We start from the raw sequence: 27,639 nt of genomic DNA, 5'->3' as shown, positions 1-27,639 counted from the left end.
TACCACTAAAATATCACAATGAATTTAAAACACTGACTACAAAAACATTGATTATGAAAAGGCAGACTGCGTTGGATAATCCAGAACATTGTATAAGCGAATGTTGGATAAGTGAGATTCTTCTTTAATATGAAATAATTACTGGGATAGAATAATGCAGAACAATATAATCTCTAAAACCAGGACAGTAAATAAACAGGGGAATTCCACACAGGAAACAATCAGGGCCAGCTAACACCTCCCAATAAAGTATTCCCATCATCAAAGTCTGGCAAATCCTGTTTTCTCAGGGCCACAGACAGTAGAAGCACATAAAATATCGCAAACAATACCACTCTGAAAACAAGGGAATTCCAGACAGGAAACAATCAGGGCCAGCTAACACCTCCCAACAAAAAATTCACTCAGGGAGGAACCAGCCAGGCTTTAAAGCTGCAAGGCCATTACATCCTAATAATTTTTCCTAATTGCAGCATTCATACTTGCCTCCAACAAACAAACAAAAAACAATCAGAAATATTGTATATTCACAACCTTTAGGAAATAATATCCCCTGATGGCGCAGCGTGTTAAAGCGCTGAGCTGCTGAAATTCTGGACCGAAAGGCCACAGTTTGAATTGGGGGAGCGGAGACAGCCCCCCACTGTTAGCCCCAGCTTCTGCCAACCCAGAAGTTCAAAAACATGCAAATGTGAGTGCATCAATAGGTACTGCTCCGGCGGGAAGATAACGCCGCTCCATGCAGTCTTCCCACATGACTTTGGAGGAGTCTACGGACAACGCCGGCTCTTCGGCTTAGAAATGGAGATGAGCACCAACCTCCAGAGTAAGACACGACTGGACTTAATGTCTGGGGAAAACCTTTACCCTTTACCTTAACTACCACCAATTCCTCAATACTTTATTTCCCAAACCACCATACTTCGCCACAGCAACGCGTGGCCGGGCACAGCTAGTTGTTTATAAATAAATTGCTGTTTATGTGAGAACCTGTTGCATGCCAGGCCCTGAAAAGAATTAGAAGAACAAGTCTTGACTGCAAAAGCTTCCCATAGACTGTGACCCTTGTATCTCCCGGTTACTTGTTGCTTTGCAATAAATGGTAATGTTGAAAATAATGAAAAATAAAGGATGTATTCTTGCACTTTAGTTAGGCTATTGTCTTCAAATACATCCCAGATTACAATTGTATTGTTAGAAACTTAATGTGAATCTACATTTAGATCCAAAAAACTTGGTAATACCAAGTGAGGCAGTGGCAAAAAGAGGTACAAGAAACAGAAGACTATTGAATAGAAAGAAATTGGGAAATGGTTTTATTGGGTTGCTGTGAGTTTTCCAGGCTATATGGCCATGTTCCAAAAGCATTCTCTCCTGGATGCTTCTGGAACATGGACATACAGCCCGGAAAACTCACAGCAACCCAGTGATTCCAACCATGAAAGCCTTCAACAGCACAATGATTTTTATCTTTCTTTTTTCTACTGAATAATATAGCACAATGCAGTCGAAATACGCACAGAGCAGTCAAAATTCAGAAGTACATAAATTGTGCTATGTATCTTGTGATTCTAGCTGTGTTCTTGCTTAAATTGCAATCTCAGGATTTTGCACCCATGACATGTAAAAGCCCATATGAGTTTCCTCCTTTCCTTTTCCCCCTGGCTAAGGGAGATAGTAAATATTACTTACTGTCTATCCTGTCTTTATCTTGTCTGTTACATATTGAGCATTGTCATGACTTGCTTTTGAACGAGTTTACAACACAAGTGTTAATTGTCGTTGCATTTGAGCCAGTCAGTTTTATATGGTTTCTTTGCCCCCGTCCTAAATAATTGTGTCAAGGGATCATGACTGCATGGGAAGCATTCATGAATGGGCAGCTCCCACGCAGATGGCAGGCTGAAACGGTCCTCCTGCAGGAAGGATCCCAACACTTTCTCTGCCGTGTTTTCTCTTTGTTCTTTAGGAACTGCCTGAAAGATGGAACGCCACCAAAAAACTTGCAGTGTCTGTAAAGCATGAGGTGACTCCCCTTCTGACATCTGAGGTCACCAGCCTCAGAAAGAAATGTTTGGCTTTTGATGTAAGCTAACATGATTTTTTATTATTTTAAAAAAAACCACCCACATACATGCTTTTATGAGGGCAAGACAGTTGACAAAAATTTATTGCCTACATTTCTTTCATCAGGGGAAGCAGATAGAATTCAGAGAAAGATTTAGAGTGGATGCTCCCTTTCACTTTGACGCCAAAAACCCATATGCGCTCCTTGATAAGGTAATGGGAAATCTCAGAGGTGCATTTCATGCTGGTAATCTCTCATTGCAAAACAGAGATCTCTGTGTACGTGTTGTATTTGACTCTCTCTTTTCCTGGTACAGGCTGACATTTAAGTGCTATATTAGGGGCTTTTAAAGCTTAAAGGATGTACACCTATTTTCCTTTGGAACAACTTGCCAACATTCATGATTTTGCAACAAAAAAAAAATCCAACAATTTTAGAATGTTATGCATAGAATGAAAGAGAATCCTCATACCTAATATTCAGATGTTAAGCAGTACACCTGATCTATTAAAATAAATGCAAGCTTTTGAATAGATCTTTCTGGGATTTGGGTTTTATACCATGGAAAGTTGATACGAGGTCATATGTCATGTAGTCTTGAGCGAGAGAATGTAGATTTGATTATCTTTACAGTCCTGGTTATTAATAATTCATAATTTGTATTTTAAAATATTTTTTTGAAAAGTGAAAATAGAGATTTATTGCTAGCATAAAGCTGTGATTTTTAATTAAATATAATACGCACATGACCAAAAATTTGATGCTTTGAGTGTATCTGGATATGGAAATATATATGTATAAATCAGGAGAGGGCAAGATTTAAACGATGTAAATCTGTGCTGCTGCATTGAAACTGATTTATTCTAGCTGAGGAATTGGCCCATAAATGATATGTATTTGGGAAGCGCAAAAGAAAAGGAAAAAATGCAAGATTGCTATAGTAAAATATCCATCTCTGTAATTCCTTTTTGTTTATATTGTATGTTGGTTTGGATTTTTAAAGCATTTGTGTGGTTTGCTTTTTAAAGGCAAATTGGGAGCTGGAGGCATTGGAAGAAGAAATGCTACAAATTCAAGCATCTGCCAGTCTCTTTGAAGTGGTCATTCCAGATTACAAACAAATGAAACAATGTCGAAAGGAAATAAAATTGCTGAAGGGATTGTGGGACATTAATATTTATGTCACAGTAAGAGTTCTAGTTGTTTTTCAAAGGAACATTGAACAATTGACAGTGGGGCTGAAAATTTAATCTTTGAGGACTGAGGGTTTTAGCTACTCTTTCCCACCTTAATATGAAGAAGAAAAATGGCAGACTTTTAAAATGATTGCAGTATTACAGTACCTTGAGACTTAAAGGTCTAAATCCAACATTCGTCCCACCTAGAAAAGAAATTCAATTGAAATCAATGGAATTTAAGTAAGCAATGGCTAAGAACTCTCATTGATTTCAATAGGTATATTTTTAGGTAGAAAGTGACACTGAATTTATCTCTAAATGTTTCAGTATTGTTCGCAACTCAAACTGTTTCTGAGACATTTTGGAAATAATGCACCATTGCCTAATTGCAAGGATGCAAGCATGAAATTCACAAAGAAAAGTCACTGACAGTACTTGTCAAAATGAAAAATAAGGAAAACTAGAAAGAGAATGATTTTTGTCATTTTGTTGTACATTTGGAAGTTTAATTTACAGTTATTTATTAGCTATTAATGGCGCTCCATGCAATCATGCCAGCCACATGGCCTTGGAGGTGTCTACATACAACGCCGGCCCTTCGGCTTAGAAATGGAGATGAGCACCAACCCCCAGAGTCAGATACGACTGGACTTAACGTCAGGGGAAACCTTTACCTTTTTATTAGCTATTACTCTCGTTGCTTATTTTACCACAATTAGCACAGTGTGTTAAAGCACTGAGCTACTGAACTTGCAGACCGAAAGGTCACAGGTTCAAATCCCGGGAGCAGAATGGGCGCCCGCTGTTAGCTCCAGCTTCTGCCAACCTAGCAGTTCGAAAACAAGCAAATGTGAGTAGATAAATAGGTCCGGTGGGAAGGTAACGGCGCTCCATGCAGTCATGCCAGCCACATGACCTTGGAAGTGTCTACGGACAACGCCGGCTCTTCGGCTTAGAAATGGAGATGAGCACCAACCCCCAGAGTCAGACATGACTGGACTTAACGTCAGGGGAAACCTTTACCTTTTTATTAGCTATTACTTTCATTGCTTATTTTACCACAATTAGCACAGTGTGTTAAAGCACTGAGCTACTGAACTTGCAGACTTAGAAATTGAGATGAGCACCAACCTCCAGAGTTGAACACAACTGGACTTAACGTCAGGGGAAACGTTTACCTTTTAATATACTGTATTTCTTAATTCTAGGACACATCCCCCCCATATAGAAATTTCTTAAAATGGGGTGTGACTTAGAATTGCAAGTGCTTTTCTTATATATAAATAAAGTTTTTTTTATTAGTGACACTGAAATTAGCGTGTATTTTACAATAAATGACATCTTCAAATAACAAATGTTTGGTTTTGTTCATTTTATACACACACACATAATACATTGTTGACATATTGTAGTAGAATATAAAATGATCCGATTGTATTTCTCAAATTGCAGAACAAATAAGTTGGATTTTTAAAAAACTAAACAGTAACAAGTGGTCTATGAATAATCTTGTCTGGAAACCGCATGAGGATCTGTACCTTGATATGGTCAATTAGTATCCCCCCCTTATGTTGCCTGATCCCTTCTGGAATGGTAGTTGCTCCAGTGCATCTGGATAAATATTGCTGCATGTCAGAAAAATGAAGGCAAACATCCTTCTCCCTGCAAGTTGGCATGATAACAAAGAGCCTATGTTCCTGTGACCCAGCTTAGGGCTTGCCAATTTGAGACCATGCACATTTCAGTGACTTGTTTCAATGGTTCCTGGGTTTCTGGTGAAGTAGTCTCTTCAGGTATCTTCACTACCTCTGTTATCAATTTGTTTTGCAGAAATCTGTCATTACCAAATGTCATTGACATTTCTCTCTGTTCCTCCTGTTTCAGACCAGCATTCATGAGTGGACCAAAAGCCGTTGGAGACAAATTATTATGGAACAGATGGATGCAGAGCTTAGAAGATTTGCCAAGGTAAGTTCTCAGTCATTTAGTGATGTGCCCATATTCAATTTTACTCATAGTAGACCAGAGATATGGAAGCATTACATGTTAGGGAACTTCATTGTCTCCTTAGGAGCCTCACAACCTTTTGCTACCCAATCTCACAACCTTTTGCAGTGACCAATCTCGATAAAATGGTGAAAAGTAGAGACATCACTGGCAACGAATGTCCGCATAGTTAAAGCAATGGTATTCCTTGTAGAAACCTATAGATATGAGAGCTGGATGATAAGGAAGGTTGAACGAAAGAAGATAGACACTTTTGAACTGTGGTGTTGGAGGAAAACTCTGAGAGTGCCTTGGACCTCAAGAAGATCCAACCAGTCCATACTGCAGGAAATATTGCCTGACTACTCACTGGAGGGAAGGTATTAGAGGCAAAGATGAAGTACTTTGGCCACCTCATGAGAAGACAGGAAAGCTTGGAGAAGATAATGATGTTGGGGAAAATGGAAGGAAAAAGGAAGAGGGGCTGACCAAGGGCAAGATGGATGGTATCCTTGAAGTGACTGGCTTGACCTTGAAGAAGCTGGGGGGTGCTGACGGCCGCCAGGGAGCTCTGACGTGGACTGGTCCATGAGGTCACAAAGAGTCAGAAGCAACTGAACGAATAAACAACAACAACATTGACTATTTAATAAAGTTTCATATTTGCAGTGAACAAAATTGTTTTGCCGTGCAGATGATTGCATAAGAAATCTTGGAACTAGTTTGAGGCTCATATGGCGATTACACAAACTACTGATGCACATTAAGGACTTTTTCCCATTACATTTTGAGGAGTTTGTTGTCTTGATGCCCCAGTTTTAAGCTAGTTTCAAACTACATTAAATGTTCAGTGTAGTTCGGGACTCACTAACAAGTTCCATCAATTTAAGCTTTGAATGGGATTGTGCTGACTATAATATCCTGCACTTCCATAGATTCCTCTCATCATGGTGAAATGCCTCCCCTATTTTATGAGAATAATGTATTGCTTCATAACGGTTCTTATTGCCTAGACATTTTTGTTCTAAATGAAACAAACAGAAAGCAGAAAGTTTGTATAATCACTTGCTATGATAAAAGGAGCCTCAAACCTAAATATCTGGAATAACATTCTTCAGTGTTACATACAGTGTTACAACCTGCCCTGAGTCCCTCCAGAGAGATAGGGTACAATATGAATAAAGTGTTGTTGTTGTTGTTACATGCTTTTATTATCAATGTTGAATTTGAATAAATTCTAGCATGTCCCTGGAAAGTACAATCAGTGAAAGTTTTACCATAATAAGTTTTGTTGTGTGCTTTCAGGTCATTTCCAATTTAAGACTTTTCTTGGCCGCCTTGAGTCCCCTCCGGGGTGAGAAAGGCGGGGTAAAAGTATCATAAATAAATAAATAAATAAAGTTTCTCTGAGGTTAAGAAAATCTGACTTGAATTAGTTAGTCTTTAATATGCAAGACAACCCTTGACTGTTTTAAATCTTAAGTCAGTAGTATTAACCTTTGCTAGATAAAACTGTTTCTTTACATTGTTATTCTTCTCTTCCTTAGGACATGTGGGCATTGAATAAAGAAGTTCGCTCCTGGAATGTGTATACAAGTCTTGAATTGACAATAAAGAACCTATTAACATCATTGAGAGTTGTTGCAGAGTTGCAGAATCCAGCAATGAGAGACAGACACTGGTACCAGTTGATGGATACAATTGGTGTATGTATCCCTTTGATATCTTTGGGCTGATTCAAATTTTTGTTTATGCAATGATCCTGGTAAAAGTGAACTTCTTTGATCCCTCTTCCTCAGCACACACTGAATATTGTCTTCCATGGTAAACACACCAAGACTTGTTACTGGTTTATTGTCGATATATTTATTTTGTCAATATTTGAAAATTTTTCATGAGTGTAGTTTCAGAATTTTCTCTTTAATCAAAAATTAAAGAAGTAGAGAAACAGAAGATCTTTATTTTTCTGAACCAAACTGAAACTTGTGGATCTTTATCGCAGAGAAATGTGAGCTTCAGATATTCAACTTAAAGAATTATTCTGATCATAAACTATTATAGAGTTCCTACTAAAGCTTAGTATAATTGTCAGAGTGCTCGAACATTTCCAGAAGTCCTGTAAAGCTCCTTCCAGGGAAGGAGAATTGAAGGCAGATGGTGTTTGCTGACATTGCTTCAGTGTATGTGTTTCTTACAATCCTAAAGTTAGCTAGGTACATATGTAGGGTTGGTCCTTCATTGTAAATTGGGCCCATTTTTCAGGAAAATTGAAAGCACACTATTAAAAACCTGCTGTTTCTTTGCTATATTTTACAGGTTCAGTTTTCGATAACTGATGATACAACCTTAGCAGACATGTTAGCATGGAAACTGCATAAGATGGAAGATGATGTCCGAAATATTGTTGATAAGGCAGTGAAAGAGCTTGGAACTGAAAAGGTTAAGTCTCATCTGTTCTCTTTGATAGTTTTCAACATTTTGAGCATTTTAAGTTACATCATTTTCTTGTTTCTGTGATAGAAGTGATGAGTTAGATTTTCCCCATTTTTCTGTATTCTTCTGTTTTTGGCCTTAACGGAGAATACTTGAATATGCAACATTTGTTATGGTGTTCAGTCAGGGGCCGCGGTGGCGCAAGGAGTTATACTGTTGAACTGTTGAATCTACTGACCAAAAGGTTGGCCGTTCAAAGCCGTGGGTTGAGGTTAGCTCCTTCTGTCAGCCCTAACTCCTGCTAACCTATAGTAGCAGTTTGAAAACATGCAAATGTGAGTAGATCAATAGGCACCACTTTGGTGGGAAAGTAATAAAGGCACCCATGCAGCCATGTTGGCAACATGACCAGGAGGTGTCTATGGACAACATGCTCCTCGGCTTGGAAATGGAACAAGAGCACCTCCCTATGGCCAGAGTTGAGCACAGCCTCCAGAAAGCTGGAGATGAAAGGGGAAGCCTTTACCTTTGTTCTGTGTATTCTTATGTCATTGTTATTCCCACTGTATTAAAAGCATTGAATGTTTGTCTAACTATGTATGATGTAATCTGCTCTGAGTCCCCTCGGAGATAGAGCTGAATATAAATAAAGTGTTTATTATTATTATTATTATTATTATTATTATTATTATTATTATTATTGTATGTCACAGCAAACAAGATAGATATTCTGGATTTCGTATCACAAAATCACAAGTTGAACACTTCCCAAGTGTCTAGGACTGTGTGATGTATCGGCGAATAATGCGTGCAGATCCCTATAAGGTGGCCTTCTGCAGCTGGCAGATGGTAATTTTGTCAGCGTCGATTGTGTTTAAGTGCAGGCCAAGGTCTTTAGGCACTGCACCCAGTGTGCCGATCACCACTGGGACCACCTTGACTGTCTTGTGCCAAAGTCTTTTTTGTTGTTGTTGTTGTTGTTGTTGTTGTTATTTCCGTTAATTGTTTGTCTGTGGTTTATTGTATATGTGCATGTGTAGATACTAGATAGTTAAAAGACTAGAAAACACTGCAGAATAGCAATCTTAATGTAATTGCATCAGTGTTCTTCTTTTGCTTTGTATTTAATAGATTTTTCCAGTGATGTGCATGAGCTTCATTGTGATTGGCCATCATGGCTGATTGGTGAAGGAGGAAACAGAATATTTTGCTAAATAGGCATTTAGTATGATCTGTCACAAACCTTCCTGTGCTTTTATTTTATAATCCAGGCTCTCAACGCAAAGCAAACAATATGATTTTATGTATTAGCAATGTTAATATGCATATGCACATAAGCAGTCTTGCACATTAAAATGGACGCGTAGAACTAGGGTGGAGGATAGCTTTTTTGTTGTTGTGTTTTATCAGACCGTACTTGCACATTATTAGTGTAGAGAAATGTGAGAAAAATGGAAATGAATGAAAGGAAGTTGAGTGTGAGTTTTAAAGTCTATTTTAAGTGTATTTATTATATTTTAATCTGTTTTTACCACACTGTATACTATTTAATTGTTTTATAACTTTTGTATTGTGCTTTGTAAACTTTGACTAATGTGTGAGATTGTTAGCCGCCTTGAGCCACCATGGGGAGAAAGCCGGGGTACAGTTAATAATAATAACAATAATAATAATAATAATAATAATAATAATAACTGCTCGTTCTTTAATTACAACATTAATTTCCCTCTTATTAACCCAGAATTCAGGCAATGATAGTGTTCAGCTAAAACTGTTTCTAATAAATGTTCTGATGTTTTAAGTAGATTCTCATAGAAATCAATCAAATATGGGCGACCATGGAATTTTCTTATGAGGAGCATTACAGGACTGGCATTTCTTTGTTGAAAGTGGACGAGCAACTTTTTGAGACATTAGACAATAACCAAGTAAGAAGTTTTTTGTTCATGTAAACAATATTTGTGCTCATTGCTGAATTACCGATACTCTTTTAATTGAGCAAAACTCGTGACTCTGTTTCCAGACATTGTATTTAAAGTGATTCTTAGCCATTCCAGATGTTAGTCTGTAAAATTATATGTGTTCTTGATGGTACACATTTTAACAAAAATCTTGTCTGTGTAGGAGTTAACAAAATTACAGGTCCTTGGTCTCACTCTCTCTCTCCCCCATAGATAGTCTAGAATCATTTAATAATATGCTGCCCATTTTAAGGTTTGAAAATGTCTTTTGCTGTGATTTACTGTAATAATAGCTTGCAGACGATTTACGTAAAACTTCTGTCGCTGAAACTCCTGGGGCTATCCAAGTAATTTTATTTACCCTTAAATTTTATTCCCTCCTTTCTTTCTTTTTTGGTTTCAAGGTTCAGCTGCAAACAATTCTACAAAGTAAATATGTTGAATATTTCATTGAACAAGTCTTAAAGTGGCAAAAAATGCTAAATGTGGCAGACTCTGTTGTTTTCATTTGGATGGAAGTACAACGCACATGGTCCCATCTTGAAAGTATTTTCATTGGTTCAAATGATATCAGAGAACAGCTTCCTGAAGAGTCGAAGAGATTTGATGGCATTGATGTTGATTTTAAGGTAACTGGTAAAACAAACTCTGAGTATTGCTTGCCTAGAAAAATGCTTTGAAATTCATGCGGACACCATTAATTGACAGGTGATCTGAGGTGCATATACATACACGTGCAGTAAATAATCACAACAGTGACCAAAATTTTACATCTTATTTTTTCTTTTTGCCTTCTTAATAGAAAAATATTTGGCCACCTTAATAATAATAATAATAATAATAATAATAATAATAATAATAATAATAATATCATCCGAAAATACATCACACAGTCCTAGACACTTGGGAAGTGTTCGACTTGTGATTTTGTGATACGAAATCCAGCATATCTATCTTGTTTGCTGTGTCATAATAAAATAATAATAATAATAATAATAATAATAATAATAATAATAATAATAATAATTTTATTCTTATATCCCGACCCAACTCCCCGAAGGGACTCGGGCTGGCTTACATGGGGATCAAGCCCTAAAAACACAATGATACACAGCATAAAATAACATTCCAAACTAATATATAAAAACATCAAACATCATAATTCAATAATCCAACAAATTTTTATTTTTTAAAAAGAAACATTTCCATACGAATTTAGAACTTGTGTTTGATGAACTGCTTAGTGTCCATAATACATTTATTAGTCTTTAATAAGCTACTCTTCTTTTTATATTTTTGCTACTACTTTATAATATATTTGAAGCATAGTAATGAACAATTGCTATAGGAATTCTTATAGAATAAGTCAGTTCAACAGGAGTCCCTAGTAGAGCACTAGGTTAAACCCTTGTGTTGGCAAGACTGATGATTTGAAGGTTGGGTTGCTGACCTGAAGCTTGCCTGTTTAAATCCAACCCAGGGAAAGCACAGATGAGCTCCCTCTATCAGCTCCAGCTCCATGCAGGGACATGAGAGAAGCCTCCCACAAGGATGTTAAAAACATCTAAAAACATCCGAGCGTCCTCTGGGCAACGTCTTGCAGATGGCCAATTCTCTCACATCACATGAGACTTGCAGTTTCTCAAATTGCTTCTGCCACAAAAAAAAGTCAGTCCAACCAAAGCTTTGACCCCATCTCACCCACCATGTGTGAACATTTTAAAAAATGTACAGTGGGCCCCAAGTATCCACTGGTGTTTAGTTCCAGGACATTCCTTGATGCCAAAATCTGTAGACGTTTAAGTCCTATGATATAGTAAAACTGTAATCCTTATATAAAATAGCAAAATCAGGGTTTGCTTTTTGCTTTTAAAAATCATCCAGGCCATGAGTGATTGAAACTCTTGATGCAGAATCTGTGGGCTATGGAGAATTGACTGTATTGTAAAACACTTGAGTAAACATTTTTCTCCAAAATGAATTGTTCAGGAATTAATAGAAAACACTCTGTGCCATTGTTACACCTGTTTCTTCAGCTAACTATGGCATGTTTCTGATAAGTTTTAGTTTCTGTAGAGTATGCTATATCTTTAAATATATTTTAGATGTAGGGAACTCGGATTCAACTTCCTCCACAGTTTTAAGACAAAAGGTTTGGCCCATTCCCTCTGATTCTTGCCAAAGGGAAACATGTTTCAAACCTCATGGTTATCTGAAAGCAAACCTAATAACTACTCTGAGCCCCTCAGAGGGACTCACCTGTAATATGTACTGTAAATAAGATCCATTTAAAAAATTGTGTCAGAAGTTAATTCAGCCAAGTCACTTTTGGTGTGAGAGAATTAGCCATCTTCAAAGACATTGCCCAGGGGGGCTTCTCTCATGTCCCTGCATGGGAAGCTAGGGCTGACAGATGGGAGCTCACCCGTCTCGTGGATTCAAACCGCCAACTTTCAGGTCAGCAGTTCAACTGGCACAAGGTTTTAACCCATTGCTCCACCAATGATGGGAAAGCTCAAAAGGGCCAAGTGTTAAATACAGTGCAGATTTGGATATGAAGGAAATAATTAGGAAAACATAAATTGTTGCCATCCATATCATGGATGTGTCATTAAATGGCTGACCTGTCCTACAAAAACTATGCTTCCTATCATTTGGCCAGGATAGCCAATGAAGGGAATATCTTTTTCCAAATTCTTTGAGAAACAAAAATCTATGTATCAGCTCCCGGAGTCATTCATTTCCCATTTGAAACTTTTTAATACCCTCCTCCCACTATATATAATTTGTGTACCATGTGTGCCTTGAGAGAAAGTTAAAAGCATTGTTGCATGAAAACAGAAGTGTGTTTGGGGGCCAGTGCCACTGCCATTTCTGGTTCTAAATAGCTATATTATTTTCTCTCTAGTACCATTTAAATAAATATTAAAAATAACAAATAAGACAAATTATATTGAAAAATGCAACTTTTTAACACCATCAGATAACACTGTGCTATTGCCTATTGGTCTGATAGAATTTCCATTTACACAAACTCTAGATAGCTCTCAAAGTTCTAAATAACTGGGCATTTTTAGTTTTGGAGTTGGAACTCCCAACAAGTCTTTCATTTTCTTGGAAAAATAACCAACAAAAATCTTGGGAGCATTAAGTATTGACACTTTTATTTCTTCTATGATAACTTAGGAATTAATGAATGATTCAGCAAATACAAAAAATGTGTTGGAAGCCACAACTAAACCCAAACTGTATGAAAAGCTTGAAGATTTACAACGTAGGTGAGAATAACCTAATTATTTTTTACGTAGCATATTTAAGTGTAGTGATGTAAAAGGGTTTTACACAGAAGCATATCACAGCTGAAATGTATAGTATCCTCAATATGGATAGTTCATTGCCCATGGGTATAATTGACACAATGCATTCCATAAATGCCTGTGGCAGTTGGCCGTTTGCCCATTGGCCAAATGGCATGTGTTTAATGTTGTTAGAATGTTACCAATGCTTCCAATTTGAGAGTATAATTATTATCAGATACATATACTATTAATGCAGATATCACAGCAGCTAGGGCTTGATGGGGCTGGAAGGGGTTCTAATGTCCCATTTACACTGCCATATAATGCAGTTTGAGACTGCATTGCAGGCAGTCCCCAAGTTACGAACGATAGGTTCTGTAGATTTATTTTTAAGTTGAATTTATCAATGAGGCCTGGGTTTTGGGTAGGTGACCGCGATCCCCAATGCGCCATACCAAAACTCAGAGTAAGACAGTGATTTCATAGTGTCCTTTTTTAAAAGGAATAGGATGGGGTAAAGTGGGAGCAGGAAAATGAGTGCCCTGTAATAATCTATGCTTTATGTTTTACTTACTCACACAGTTACATTTGTACCTATGCTACATATTCACGTTTTTCGTGTCAGGAGCAAATTGTGAAACTGCAAATTGTCTCTAGTGTGAGAGAATTGGCCGTCTGCAAGGACGTTGCCCAGTGGATGCCCGGATGTTTTGATGTTTTTACCACCCTTGTGGGAGGCTTCTCTCATGATCCACTATTAGCTCCAGCTTCTGCGAACCTAGCAGTTTGAAAACATGCAAATGTGAGAAGATCAATAGGTACCGCTCCAGCGGGAAGGTAACGACTCTCCATGCAGCCATGCCAGCCACATGACCTTGGAGGTGTCTATGGACAACACCAATTCCCAGAGTCGGACATGACTAGACTTCATGTCAGGGGAAAACCCTTACCTTTTTACCTGTTGATGCACCTCAGGGTAGCTTCACCTTGCTATATACACTAAACTGCACATAGGTTGAAGTCTTTTTAGTTTATTAGAAAATAGAAGTTCAAAGGTTCTGTTAAAGCAAAAGTAAAGTTCCAAAAAATGGTTACAAAACAAAGTCATAGAGAACAAATCCAGAAATCACGAGGAGTAAACAAGATCCCAATAGAGCATGACAAAGTCCCAAGAACACAGAAGCTGCAAGGTAATCCAGAAAAATGAGAGCTTGCTTCTTGGTTAAACGAAAGTTGCTTTGACAAAGGTTTGTCTCCAAACACATTGCTTTAATAGCCTTTGCAAAGCATGAAAGCATTTCTCTGGCCTCTAACCTCCCTCTTGTTTGCAATTCTCACACTCCTCCGAACCCTGAATTCCAAACGGTGAGCTTGATCTAAGGAACCTGTTTCGTCAAGGTCAGTCTGCTCATTAGTTTTCTGAGCCTCATTATCAGACTGAAAACTGTCCTCCTTTCCCAAGTCCATTTGCACCTGGCTAGTTTCAGTATCAACAACATCATTCCTTGCTGTGGGAAAATGAATTTGCACTCCCTGATCCTCATCTACAACAGGGACATTTTGAACCTGATTGTGCACCTGAATCCTATCATCCTCATCAGAGTCAATCTGAGGTTCCAGCTGAGTCACAACACCTGTCTATATTTATTGGCATGTATTGATTGGAGCTCATCTGGATTGGGGAATTACTTAAAAGCTCTGCAATGATCAGAGTATTTATATGGGCAGGAACCACCATCTTCTTTGCAGGACCAGTGAATGTTCTGTAGATGTATTTCAGCTGTTGCCAATGGATTGGGAATATCTGATTTAATTGCTCTTATTATTAAGGATTAATACTGCTGTGCCAAAAGGAAGTAATTAAGATTGCGATTTTATAAACATTTACTTGGGTGTAGACCCCACTCAATTGAATGGGGCAACAATAAATAAGCAAGCCAAGCATGCATAGGATTACAATTTTCAAGAAGGAAAGATTTTATTCTACTCGATAGCCAGCTAGTATATGCTCAATCTGTAATGCAAAATCTGAAATGCACTCTTAAATGCAAACGTCCCCAAGTGTCCCTGCTTAATTTTCAGGCTCTCTCTTTGTGAAAAAGCCCTGGCTGAATACTTAGAAACCAAACGCCTAGCTTTTCCTCGGTTCTATTTTGTTTCGTCTGCTGATCTGCTTGACATTCTCTCAAAAGGAGCACAGCCCAGACAGGTAAAATTTCTTGCACTCATTTTAAAAAACATGATCTGTATAGAAATATGATAGCAGTAAGTGGAGGGAAGGAGGTGATTAAAATCCATGTAAACCCACAATGACCGAGTTCCTTAATTGTGTGCTGCTGTTTGAATGCAGGTGACCTGTCATCTTATTAAACTTTTTGACAACACTGCTGATCTTAGATTTCAAGACGACAAAGAGCCATCCAGGAACATTGTACTGGGAATGTACAGCAAAGAAAAGGAGTACGTTTCATTCAATGCAGAATTTGAGTGTAGCGGTCAGGTATGTCAAAATCTTTAATTTACAAAGCGAAGAGTGGGGGGTTTCTTTCCCTTTTTTCCACCTGGTAAGATTAGAAGAAAAAAGGTTTAGATAAATCAACATATTATGTTAATAATATTGGTAAGGTTCTCCCCATGTCATTTAGATAATCTTTGGGGGGGAGGGGAAGCAAATGTATTTCAACAGGTGTGCCTTGCTCCCTTTTCTTTTAATTAAAAATGTTATCATGAAAGAGATGACATTTCTGATGTAGAATATGGATTAAATATACTAATAAATACATGGCTGTTATGCTGCATAAGCTTAAAAATGCTGCGGTGGTGCAATGGGTTGCGGTTGTGCCGGTTTAACGGCTGACTTGAAGTTCGCTGGTTCAAATCTGCGAGACGGGGTGAGCTCCTATCTGTCAGCACTAGCTTCCCGTGCAGGAGAGAGAACCCCCCTGCAGGATGGTAACACATCCGGGTGTCCCCTGGGCAACATCTTTGAACAACAGCCAATTCTCTCAGATCAGAAGCGACTTGCCTCGATTCACTTCTGACACAATTTTTTAAAAAGCTTTAAAATACATGCTTTTAAAAATGAAACCACTGATTCCTTTTAGTATTCATATGTTTAGCAATATGATTACACAGCTTTGCAACAAACGTTTCAAGACCCTCCCCCCCCCCCCAAAAAAATCCAAATCACACATATAAATGTATACACTTAAAATCATGTGGCTAGGAAGCATTAAAACATTCTGGGTAGAGTGATTATTTTTCTAGAAAACAGGCAAAATTATCATGTAATTTGGTCATGTACATTTCAGAAAGTCAGCATAGTATAGTGATTGGAGTGCTGGACTAGGACTCTGAGGGCAGGATTCAAATTAATACTCAGCCATGTAAACACATTGAATGAACTTGTGTAAGTCACATTGTCTCAGACATAGAGGAACACAATGCCAAACTCTCTGTGAATAAATCTTGCAAAGATGTTATAAAATCACATTGTCAAAAGTTGGAGCTAACTTGTAGACATAAAAAAACAAGAACTAATTTTCAATACTATTTTTTCCAGCACTTCCTGCATATTGTATAAATATTGTACATTAAAGCCCTTCCTTTTGTAATTGTATCTGAGATGTTTAATTTGCTACATAAAATCAAGATGGGTTCCATTTTTCCTTTAATATTAATATTTAATGCGCAATTTATTTCAAGTCTCTTGCATAACAATGGAATTGTTTTCCCAACATTATTTTTCACACGCTTAAAATATTTTCCTTCTTCCTAAGATTGACATTACTAATATTAAAATCATCTTTTTGTTTATCTGTAATGTTCTTTTATGCTTTATCTTTATTTTGATTATCTTTTGCCTTCTTTTACTCTTTTCTTTTTTGTGCATTTGTAGAATTTTAATATATCTGAAACAATATTTATTTATTATTTATTTATTACATCATTTCTGCCCCACCCTTCTCACCCATCAGGGGACTCAGGGTGGCTTACAATATAAAAACATACATAAAAACAAATTACATCACAATTAAAAATCCATTTAAATAAAAAAAATTACATTAAAATTAAGAACCTATATTAAAACCTACATAATTATGCATATAAATATGTGTATGTGTATGTGTTAAAAAAAAAACAAGAGTCAAGCAATGTTTAAACAGGTCAGGAAATGTATAGAAATTACCTGAAGTGTTTAATTTGGATACAAATCATATTGCATTTTCTGTCTGGGAAATCAAATATTGCAATATGAGTTGTCGAAATAAGTATATCACCTTTTTTTAGATCAGGAAAAAGCAATCAATGGTAAGTAGCAGAATCGAAATGATGTAAGTGTAAATGAACAGGAGAAACATGGCAGAGTTAGAAAACCCTACAAGACATTATTGAAATACAGCTCATCCTTTTTCAGTGAACATGCTGCAGGCAATTGGATATAGAGTCAGCAACCTCTGGAGATTCCCCAGAGGTTATCACTGTCCCTAGTAGTGCAAGGCTGCTAAGTATTTAGATCGGTGTTTGAGAAATAATTAGAGCATTGAAAGTGGGCATGCTGGCTGGGGTACTGTGGGAGTCAAAATCCAAAAAATGTAACTTTCCCAAGCTTTGATCTTGCCTATATTGAATGAAAGGTTTTTGTGTTTACTTCCTGACCCTCAAAACGTTTCGGGGAGGTATTTTTATGAAAGTATACAGGTTGGAATCTTGGTCTCATCACATAATTATAATTGTCTAGTTCCCATGGACAAGAGCCACCACACACAAGCCAACTATATGTTTTGTCACACCTTGTTGACAGTCGTTATGGAGCAATCAGTCTTCATTTAACACTTAATCATCAAAAGTATTGCAAAAGTTTTAAATCTTTCTATGGCAGTGGTTCTCAACTTTCCTAATGACACGACCCCTTAATACAGTGCCTCATGTTGTGATGACCCCCCAACCATAAAATTATTTTAGTTGCTACTTCATAACTGAAATTTTGCTACTGTTATTATTCGTAATGTAAATATCTGATATGCAGGATGTATTTTCATTCACTGGACCAAATTTGCTACAAATGTCTGATACATCCAAATTTGAATACTGGGGGGGGGGGTGATTTTGTCATTTGGGAGTTGTGGTTTCTGGTATTTATAGTTAACTTACAATCAAAGAGCATTCTGAACTCCACCAATGATGGAATTGAACCAAACTTGGCACACAGAAATCCCATGACCAACAGAAAATACTGGAAAGGTTTGGTGGGCATTGACCTCGAGTTTTGAAGTTGTAGTTCACCTCCATCCAGAGAATACTCAAACAATGATGGATCTGGACCAAACTTGGCACGAATACTCAATATGCCCAAATGCGAATACTGGTGGAGGTTAAGAAAAATAGACCTTGACATTTGAGAATTTCAGTTGCTGAGATTTGTAATTCACCAACAATCAAAGAGCATTCTGAACTCCACCAATTATTAAATTGAACCAAACTTGACACACATAAATCCCATGACCAACAGAAAATACTGGAAAGGTTTGGTGGGCATTGACCTTGAGTTTTGAAGTTGTAGTACACCTACATCCAGAGAATACTCAAACAATATTTTTTTTCGTGTCAGGAGCAACCGGAGTTGCTTCTGGAGTGAGAGAATTGGCCGTCTGCAAGGACGTTGCCCAGGGGACGCCCGGATGTTTTGATGTTTTTACCATCCTTGTGGGAGGCTTCTCTCATGTCCCCGCATGGAGCTGGAGCTGATAGAGGGAGCTCATCCACACTCTCCCCAGGTGGGATTCGAACCTGGCAGCTTTCAGGTCAGCAACCCAACCTTCAAGTCACTTAGTCCACTACGCCATCTGGGGGCTCCTACTCAAACAATGTACTCAAACAATGATGGATCTGGACCAACCTTGGCATGAATACTCAATATGCCCAAATTTGAACACTGGTGGAGTTTAAGAAAAATAGACCTTGACATTTGAGAATTTCAGTTGCTGAGATTTATAGTTCACCAACAATGAAAGAGCATTCTGAACTCCACCAATGATAGAATTGGGCCAAACTTCCCCTTGACCAACAGAAAATGCTGGAGGGATTTGGGAGGAATTGACATAGATTTAGGGGAGATGTAGTTCACCTATTTCTGGAGAGCAATGGGAAGTCTTTGGAGAGCCCTCTGACACCCCCCTCGTGACCCCCCCCCAGGGACCCTGACCCCCAGGTTGAGTAAGTGATAGAGAGAGGAGAAAGGGAATACATAAACATAAGATTCATTCATGTGGTGCCAGCTATATGCTTTACATGTGATTCAACGTACTGGGTTGATTCTAGATTAAGCTAGTTGAAGTCAAGGAGAGATATTGGTTAAGTGAGCTAACAGTTTGGGTTCGAGTACAATGTATATAAATGTTTGTTCTCTCTAAAGGTGGAAATCTGGCTGAAACGACTGGAAGACACCATGCGTGAAACAGTTCGTCGTCAAATCACAGAGGCTATAGCTGTCTATGAGGAAAAGCCCAGAGAACAGTGGATCTTTGACTATCCTGCTCAAGTTGCACTCACTGGCTCCCAAATCTGGTGGACTACAGATGTGGGAATAGCATTCAACAGGCTAGAAGAAGGGTTTGAAACAGCCTTGAAGGATTATCATAAGAAACAGGTATCGGTTCTCTTCATTCAGGCTACATGCCATCTTCTACACCAGGACCAGAATCTCAATTTCAGGGCTAATTAAAAATGTTGATTTGGACTTCCCATAGTTTCACAAACTGAGAGTAGCCATAAAAAAGGTGCTCTTCTGAGTCTTCACCAACCACAATTATGAAGGTGATGGGACTGAGAGAAATCCCTCTCATACAGATCTTAATATTTGCAATGATTTACAATCTAAAAAGATAAAATATTTCAGATAGACTAAACTCAAGCCATTTAATGGGCTTTAAAGGTCAAAACCAGCACTTGGAATTTTGCCCAGAAATGGACTGGTAACCAATCTACCTGTTTGAACTGGGTTGTCACATGATCCCAGCAATCAGGTGCCATTGGCCGCTTGGTTGCTGCATTTTGGACCTGCTTGTTACAGTAGTTTTAATGGGATGGATTTGAGGCATGTGTTACCATAGCCAAATCTGTCTCTCAACAACAACAACAACAACAACAATTCTTTATTGATTAGTCACTTTTGACCATATCAAAACATGTAAAACATACAATACGTACACAATGCATACACACTTACACATACATACGATAAAACCATGTAAAGATACAAAACATCCCGACCTGCGGCCTAATAACCCGCTCCTAGACAAATACAGAGTAAAAGGGTTAAAAATTAGTAATTTCCTAAGGTAAGGTTTGAACGAGGACAGGGGTAAGTAAAACAAGTGTCTTGTCCATAGTAAATTTTAAGTTTAAGTCTCTCAAGCAACAGACACATCTACTGCTCTAGTTTTAACTATTCAAACGCATTTTTGGCCACAGTCTAAACTTGGATATCCAGGTATATATTTGTTCTAAGAGCACAATCAACCTGTGAACCTAAGATTTCAGGGGGAATGTAATCACTATTTTTAAATTGCATAGTTTTAAGATTATGAGCTGCTTTAGGACTCTGTTCTGAGATAAAAGCAGGTTACAAATAAATATAACATCAATAATAACATCCCCTGACCAGCGTTCTGACTGACCAGGAGCAACTCTGTGTCATTTGATTAAGTTTAAATCTGTTCACCCTCTTCTAGTCCATTACTAACAGAAGACACTTGTTCAGTACAGAACCAGAAAGAGATAGAGTTGTGTGACAACAGCTGACTGATGACACTGAATGCCACAACTCTGGATGTCCTCTCCCAGTAGTTTCATGTAGATGTTAAACAACACGAAGACAAATCCAATATCTGGGAAACACCACAGGAAAATGGCCAGAATGTCCAACAAGCATCTCATATCGCTGCACTCAGTGTCCAAGCTTTGAAAAAAATCAGAGCCATTGTAAAACAGTGTCCGCTAGCCCCATCCCAGAAGGGTGACCCAGGAGGATATTGTGGTCAATAAGATTGAAAGCCACTGAGAGGTCTCACTGTCAGTCCCAGGCATAGCTCATGTGCCAAGGCAACCAAAGTTGTCTGTGTCTGAAGCCAGGTTGAAATAGATCCATTTCATCCAGAAATGTATGGATCTGGAAGTTTGTTGTTGTGTGCCTTCATAATTTCCCACATCGGGCTGCCCTAAGGTGAACGTGACATGCAAGATTTGTTCAGAGTGGATTTGTCTTTGATTTTTGAAGCTGAGAGAGTGTGACTTACCAAGGTTGCCCAATGGGTGTGCGTAGTTGAGTGGGGCTTCGAACTCTGGTTTTCACAGATGCAGTCTGAGACTTAAACTACTCCATCACACTGATTCTCTTATTGCATCACTACCATAGGCTGTTAAAAATACTGAACACAATCCAGACTCAATTTGGAAATTTTGGTTTTCTGTGTGTGTGTGTGTGTGTGTGTGTGAGAGAGAGAGAGAGAGAGAGAAAGAGAAAGAGAGAGAGAGAGAATTGAAATACCATGCGATTTGAAAGCTGCTTCTGAGGGTTGTTTCACATATAGAACATCTCTTAAATAAACAATTAGGTAACGTGGAGGCTGCTTGTTTGAATGATTTGCCACAAAATGGTTTGCATCCTTGTCCTTCACATGGAAAAATAAAATGCCAGGGAACCTTACATATCTCTTTGCAATGGTCTATGGCTAACAGCTAAAAGAATTTTAGACCTCAGATATATGTCAGCTTCTTTCCATCATGCTAGTATTTTTATGTGTGCAGAGTTTTTTTCATGGGGGAATATTTCAAACTGCAGTTCCCACTGTCTGTGGCACAAAGAAATTGTTTCCCAACTTTTGCTGCTGGATAATCTAATATAACATATAAGAAATATTTCCTTAGAGGTGATTTAGCTGCTAGCATTTTAAGCAACATCCTCTCTCTCTCTCTCTCTCTCTCTCTCTCTCTCTCTCTCTCTCTCTCTCTATATATATATATATATATATATATATATGACTTTATATTTAATTAAAGTGTTCTCTGTGTCGTCATGGTTAGTTTCAATGTTTTTACATGTGTAAGATTCTACATATTGTTGATACATATTTATATTAATGCAAAAACTAATATAAGAAATGTTATTGTTCAATATAAATATCTACTTGGTTGCAATAACAAGTATTAGCATTGTATAGATGAGTATGTGTGCTACATGTGAGAGTGAAAAGTTGATAGCTATTTGCATACAGCAAAACTGGAAGAGTAGTTGAATTCATTATTTGCATAGAATAAACAGCAATGGTCTGTTGGTGGCATTTGTGGATATAAAATAAATTACTTTCTTATATCTTTTCCAGATTGCTCAGCTAAATGCTCTTATCTCTCTGTTGTTGGGAGAACTGACACCAAGCGACAGACAAAAGATCATGACTATTTGCACAATAGATGTGCATGCAAGAGACGTGGTGGCAAAGCTTGTTGCTCAAAAGGTAAAGTCATAAGACTGTCTCATCTTCCACGCTTAACCATCGCTTGAAACAAACAAGGGTGACAAATCCCAGGTTGAGCTTTGTTAAACAAGTAATCATTTAACTAAAAGAGCTCCCAAAGGTTGGATACAATGCAGAAATCTTGTTTAAATGCAGAAGCAAATGTACCCCATTGCCACTTTCTTGCTATCTTGTAGAAGAAAGGAGAAACAAACAAGGGTGGCTATTGTTTGTACTTGTAACATTAATGAGACTATTCAGTATTCACATTTACAACTTCATCTTTCTAGTGTAAGTTACAAGTAAAAAAAGTTTGTGTTGAATATTGCTTGTAAATTATCATTCCCAGCACTTGCGTTATGGCTGGCTGACTTCAACTGTGAAGTAAGGAAAGGTGTGCATGCAAAAAAATAATCTTGTTCCAAGTTTGTTAAAATGAAGTGGTAGCAGGATTTTAAAAGAATCAGGTATAATTCACCAATTTCCATTGTACCTTTCCAAATATTCTCAGACCAAAAGAACTACATGCATGGAAATAGTAATTCCAAACTCAGGAAGAATCTGGACATTGCAGAGAACCAGATAGTATTCCAGTAAATGATAAATTGGGGGGGGGGGGGGCAGATTATATCCTGTTTCCACTCAAGACCATTTCATAATATGAAAAATAATGGAGTTGGAAAGGATTGCAAGGGTCATGTAGTCCAACTCCTTGCCATGCAGCTATATACAACTGAAACATTCCTGAGATATGACCTTTCCACCATCCAACCTATGTTTAAAGACTTTCAAGGAAAGAAGGAAAATCTATCATACTCAAAGCAATCTATTCTACTGCAAATTAGTTTTTGCCATCATATATTCTTCCTAATGTGGAATGTTTTTTCCTTCCATTTTGAATCTATTATTTTGTGTCCTAGGCTCTAGAGAAAAGAAAACTTTTTTCCCCTGCTGTGTTCCATCTCTTCAGATCCTTAAAGATGACTATAATGTTACATCCCAAATGTCTGTTCTCTGCACTCAATGTACTATTTAAATAGTTCCAGTTGTTTCACCATCTTGGTTACCCTCCTCTCTCTAGTTCAATGATTCTCAAACTGTGGGTCTCCCAAGTGTTTTGGCCTACAACTCCCAGAAATCTCAGCCAATTTACCAGCTGTTAGGATTTCTGGGAGTTGAAGGCCAAAACATGTGGAGACCCACAGTTTGAGAACCACTGCTCTAGATATTCCATCTTGCAAATATCTTTCTTAAGCTATAGTCCCTAGAACTGCACATTGTATTCCAGGTGGAGACTAACCTAACCATAAGAGAACTTGTGAAAAAACCATCAGTTAGTTATGTATGTGACCAACATGAACAATTCTGCTTGGTAAGATAGGAACAAACAGTTAAAATTATCAATTCCAGTGTAGTAGCCAGATTACTAGGGAAGGAATGAAAAGGTTCCTCTAAAGAATGTATGAAATGCCCAAGACCGGTGGGCTAAATCTTATGTGGGAAGCAAGGTGTGAGCTTATGACAGGATTTTGGACACTTTTAAAAACCAGAATTCAACCATCATCCCATTGTATGTGTTGAAATGAGTTTCCATTCTCATTCTAGGAAGGTTCTGAAATTGCAAGGGTTGAGCCATCTTGGATCAAGGCTGGAAAATGTTTCGGGCTGGTGCTGTTTGAAATGCATGCCCTTGATATGTCGATGATGTATAAGGATTTCCTATTGGATATAGACTTCCCTAAAGGCCATTTTGAAGTCCTCAGTGTCACCCAATACCCTGCAAAAAAACTCTTTCTGCATTTTTGGAATTTTTCATCATGTTTTTGTCACAGTTCACTTTCTAATTGGGCCTAGAACAGCCCAGAGAGGCCCAAAAAGTGTGACGGTTGCTTCACCTTGAGTGTCCTAGAGCATATGGACCCTTTTAGTGAATTTACTTTATAAGTGTCTGAAAATCAGAGAATATTGTCCTCGTGCTCTGGCAATTGCCCACATGCGGCTCAAAGTAAGGCTACTTTATAAACCAAGTAGAGACAAGATCCCTATATAATGCAGATGTCTCGGTTACAATGTCCGCACTGGTATTTTAGAAGCAGTCCAGGTATTACATGATAATCAAATGACAAAAAGGGAAAAATGAGACCTCAAAGATATAATTGTTTAGTGGTGCCCGGGGGATGTTGTTTAAAAATGAAATAAATGAGTCTGAGGAAAAAATGAAACGATGCTGGAAGGCACCCATAAAATTGAGTCATATCAAATCCTTGGAGTTTATTTCTTGTAAAGGAGAGAGAGCTCTTGGCAAAAGGACTTATAATTTCTGTTTCAGCAAAAGGCTCATTAAAGATCTAACATTACACCTTTGCTACCTGTGTAATACAGAGATGCCCAAGAGTGCATCTAATCCTTCGTAATTGCCAGTGTGGAGATTATTAATTGTGAAAGACTGAGAATGAGGATGAAAGGTAGCGATGACAGTCAAGGCACTTTGACATGTCTATATTCTTTCATCTCTTAACAGCTTCTCCGTGTATAACAGTTGTGAAATGATAGTGGTGCTGTTGTTTGTTTCAGATCACCAGTTCCCAAGCTTTTGTTTGGCTGTCACAACTACGCCACAAATGGGATTGGGCCCAGAAACATTGCTTTGCCAATATATGTGATGCTCAGTTCCAGTATTACTATGAATACTTAGGAAATACCCCTCGGCTAGTTATTACACCTCTGACTGATAGGTAATGTGTGTTTGGCTAATAGTAGGTTATCTTTGCTTGATCTGTCTTGTCGAATAAAAGGTTAAAGAATTATATCATCTCTACTGTGAGAAATTCTTAATATTTTAATTAAGATCATTTTACAGAGTAATAAATTTTTAAGTAAAACATTTGTGTTGGGTTACAGTATATTCATATACACTCTTCTGAATGTTGTACTTTGTTGTGTTACAAAGGGCGGGCAAATTATAGCATGCCAATTGTTCCTCCCAGCACTGTATCATTCCTGGAAGTCTGCAGTAAATTTTAATGTTGACAGATCATCTTACCTAAAGATAAAACCAATGTTGGATTCTCATTTTCTTCAAGCATTTTTCCTGACACTTTCAGGCATGGTACAACCCATAGGCGATGCTGGAGCTGGTGGAACAAATATAGTCCTACTGCCCACCATAACTGCTCATCTCTGCATTACACTGGGGCCCCTTCTACACTGCCATATAAAATCCAGATTATCTGCTTTGAACTGGATTATATGGCAGTGTAGACTCATATAATCCAGCTCAAAGCAGATAATGTGGGTTATCTGATTTAATAATATGGATTACATGGCAATGCAGAAAGGGCCTGAGTTTGCCTTTAAATACTCAAACTAAAAAGGGAACAAATGGGCCAACCCTGAGCCAATTAGGGTCACAGGGAAATTTATTTTAGGAAATCCTAAAATGGATTTCTGTTTTATAATGAGGTGCTCTTTCAGCTATATATATGAAAATGTATTACAGTTTTGTTGAACAAATATTTCCATACTAAGGCAAATTTAAGCTTCTAAAATATAAATACAGTTCCACATTGCAACTGTAGGTAAGACTTACTGGCACTGAATCTATGCAAAACCAGACTAAAGCATATTAAATACAAGTTAAAACAGATTAAAAGTTTTGAACATTAAAAAACAATATAAAGTAAATTAATTCCCCAAAACTTTAATAAATATCCTTGGCCCCAGAAACCGCCCATTGGACCTCCAAGGGGAGAACACTGGGGTGATACATCTGAGAAGACCCTCTCCTGTGTTCTCCCAAACCATACTTCCCCATGGTGGTACACAGAAGAGGCCTTCTTCTCAATCCTTGGGCAGATACATATCGCCAGAAGCACTCCTTCAAGAATTGAGCTCCTAAACTGACAATCTTTTATATGTGCTGGCCTTGCTCATCCTCATACTAGAATGTGGTCATAGTCTTCCACCATCTCTAAGAAATTCTTAGGGCCTTTCTACACAGCCATGTAAACTAGAATATCAAGGCAGATAATCCACCATGTCTACTTTGAGCTGGATTTTTTGAGTCTACACTACCATATAATCCAGTTCAATGTGGATTTTATACAGTTGCATAACTTGTCTGGCAATACAAAAATTTCCAGTATTCTATTATCCTTAAATACTGGAGCAGGATTTTTTAAAAATATTTTTATTGAAAATATTTGTGTTTAAAGTTAGAAAAGAAATATAAATTAGCAAGTAATAAATGTTTCACATCGAAAGTGGGAGAACACTGATTATTTATAGGAAAGTGGAGCAAGATTTTAAAATACCACAAGAAATAATCATTCTGGGAAAATATAAACATTAAAAATAAATAATAATGATTTGGTCCTTAAATTAGTTCCTCCTACAGCATACTCATTCAGTTAAGGCTGTAATAAATTACAGGTCCCTCAGCTGTAAAGTTGTGGTTTATATTTGTGGTTTATTAATGTCAACCATAACAGAGAGTGTGATAACGTTATAATAACTGGGTTTTTTTTGAAATCACATAAAGGTGCTACATTACTCTGACCCAGTCTCTTCACCTAACAATGAGTGGTGCACCTGCAGGACCTGCTGGGACTGGCAAAACAGAAACCACCAAGGATCTGGGCCATGCACTTGGGATGATGGTCTATGTTTTCAACTGTTCTGAGCAGATGGATTACAAGGTACTGTACATATTTTCAATTAGGCTTTCAGTATAGGAGATGACACATGACAAGAGGTGGAAGGTTTTGTCCCAGTCCCAAAGAATGTACATTAAGATGTGGGAAGACTGACCAGGTTTCCTTACTTATTTTTAATTAACTTTTTAAATAAACAACTAAAATGTTTTTTAGAAATAAGTAATGAACTAAGATTCATTTACAGTAGAGTCTCACTTATCCAACATTTGCTTATCCAACATTCTGGATTATCCAACGCATTTTTGTAGTCAATATTTTCAATACATCATGATATTTTGGTGCTAAATTCGTAAATACAGTAATTACTACATAGCATTACTGCATATTGAACTTCCTTTCCTGTCAAATTTGTTGTATAACATGATGTTTTGGTGCTTAATATGTAAAATCATAACCAAATTTGATGTTTAATAGGCTTCTCCTTAATCTCTCCTTATTATCCAACATATTCGCTTATCCAACGTTCTGCCGGCCCGTTTATGTT

General features: G+C 37.6%; 1 protein-coding gene across 1 annotated transcript in view; it reads left to right on the top strand.

Annotated features, from left to right (window-relative positions):
* The window catches only part of dnah11 (dynein axonemal heavy chain 11), a 195,066-nt gene that overhangs the window by 41,159 nt on the left and 126,268 nt on the right, over nucleotides 1–27,639 (top strand). The window contains exons 19-33 of the mRNA XM_062958230.1: nucleotides 1,970–2,086; nucleotides 2,194–2,280; nucleotides 3,097–3,255; nucleotides 5,131–5,214; nucleotides 6,780–6,938; nucleotides 7,549–7,671; nucleotides 9,471–9,593; nucleotides 10,031–10,255; nucleotides 12,813–12,904; nucleotides 15,008–15,134; nucleotides 15,276–15,425; nucleotides 19,341–19,574; nucleotides 22,309–22,440; nucleotides 25,015–25,175; nucleotides 26,981–27,137. Of these exons, the coding sequence (XP_062814300.1) occupies nucleotides 1,970–2,086; nucleotides 2,194–2,280; nucleotides 3,097–3,255; nucleotides 5,131–5,214; nucleotides 6,780–6,938; nucleotides 7,549–7,671; nucleotides 9,471–9,593; nucleotides 10,031–10,255; nucleotides 12,813–12,904; nucleotides 15,008–15,134; nucleotides 15,276–15,425; nucleotides 19,341–19,574; nucleotides 22,309–22,440; nucleotides 25,015–25,175; nucleotides 26,981–27,137 (2,130 nt within the window). The remainder of the gene's footprint in view (nucleotides 1–1,969; nucleotides 2,087–2,193; nucleotides 2,281–3,096; nucleotides 3,256–5,130; nucleotides 5,215–6,779; nucleotides 6,939–7,548; nucleotides 7,672–9,470; nucleotides 9,594–10,030; nucleotides 10,256–12,812; nucleotides 12,905–15,007; nucleotides 15,135–15,275; nucleotides 15,426–19,340; nucleotides 19,575–22,308; nucleotides 22,441–25,014; nucleotides 25,176–26,980; nucleotides 27,138–27,639) is intronic.

Source organism: Anolis carolinensis, chromosome 6, assembly GCF_035594765.1.
Source record: "Anolis carolinensis isolate JA03-04 chromosome 6, rAnoCar3.1.pri, whole genome shotgun sequence".
NCBI lineage: Eukaryota > Metazoa > Chordata > Lepidosauria > Squamata > Dactyloidae > Anolis > Anolis carolinensis.
This window is presented reverse-complemented; position numbering and strand designations above follow the sequence as displayed.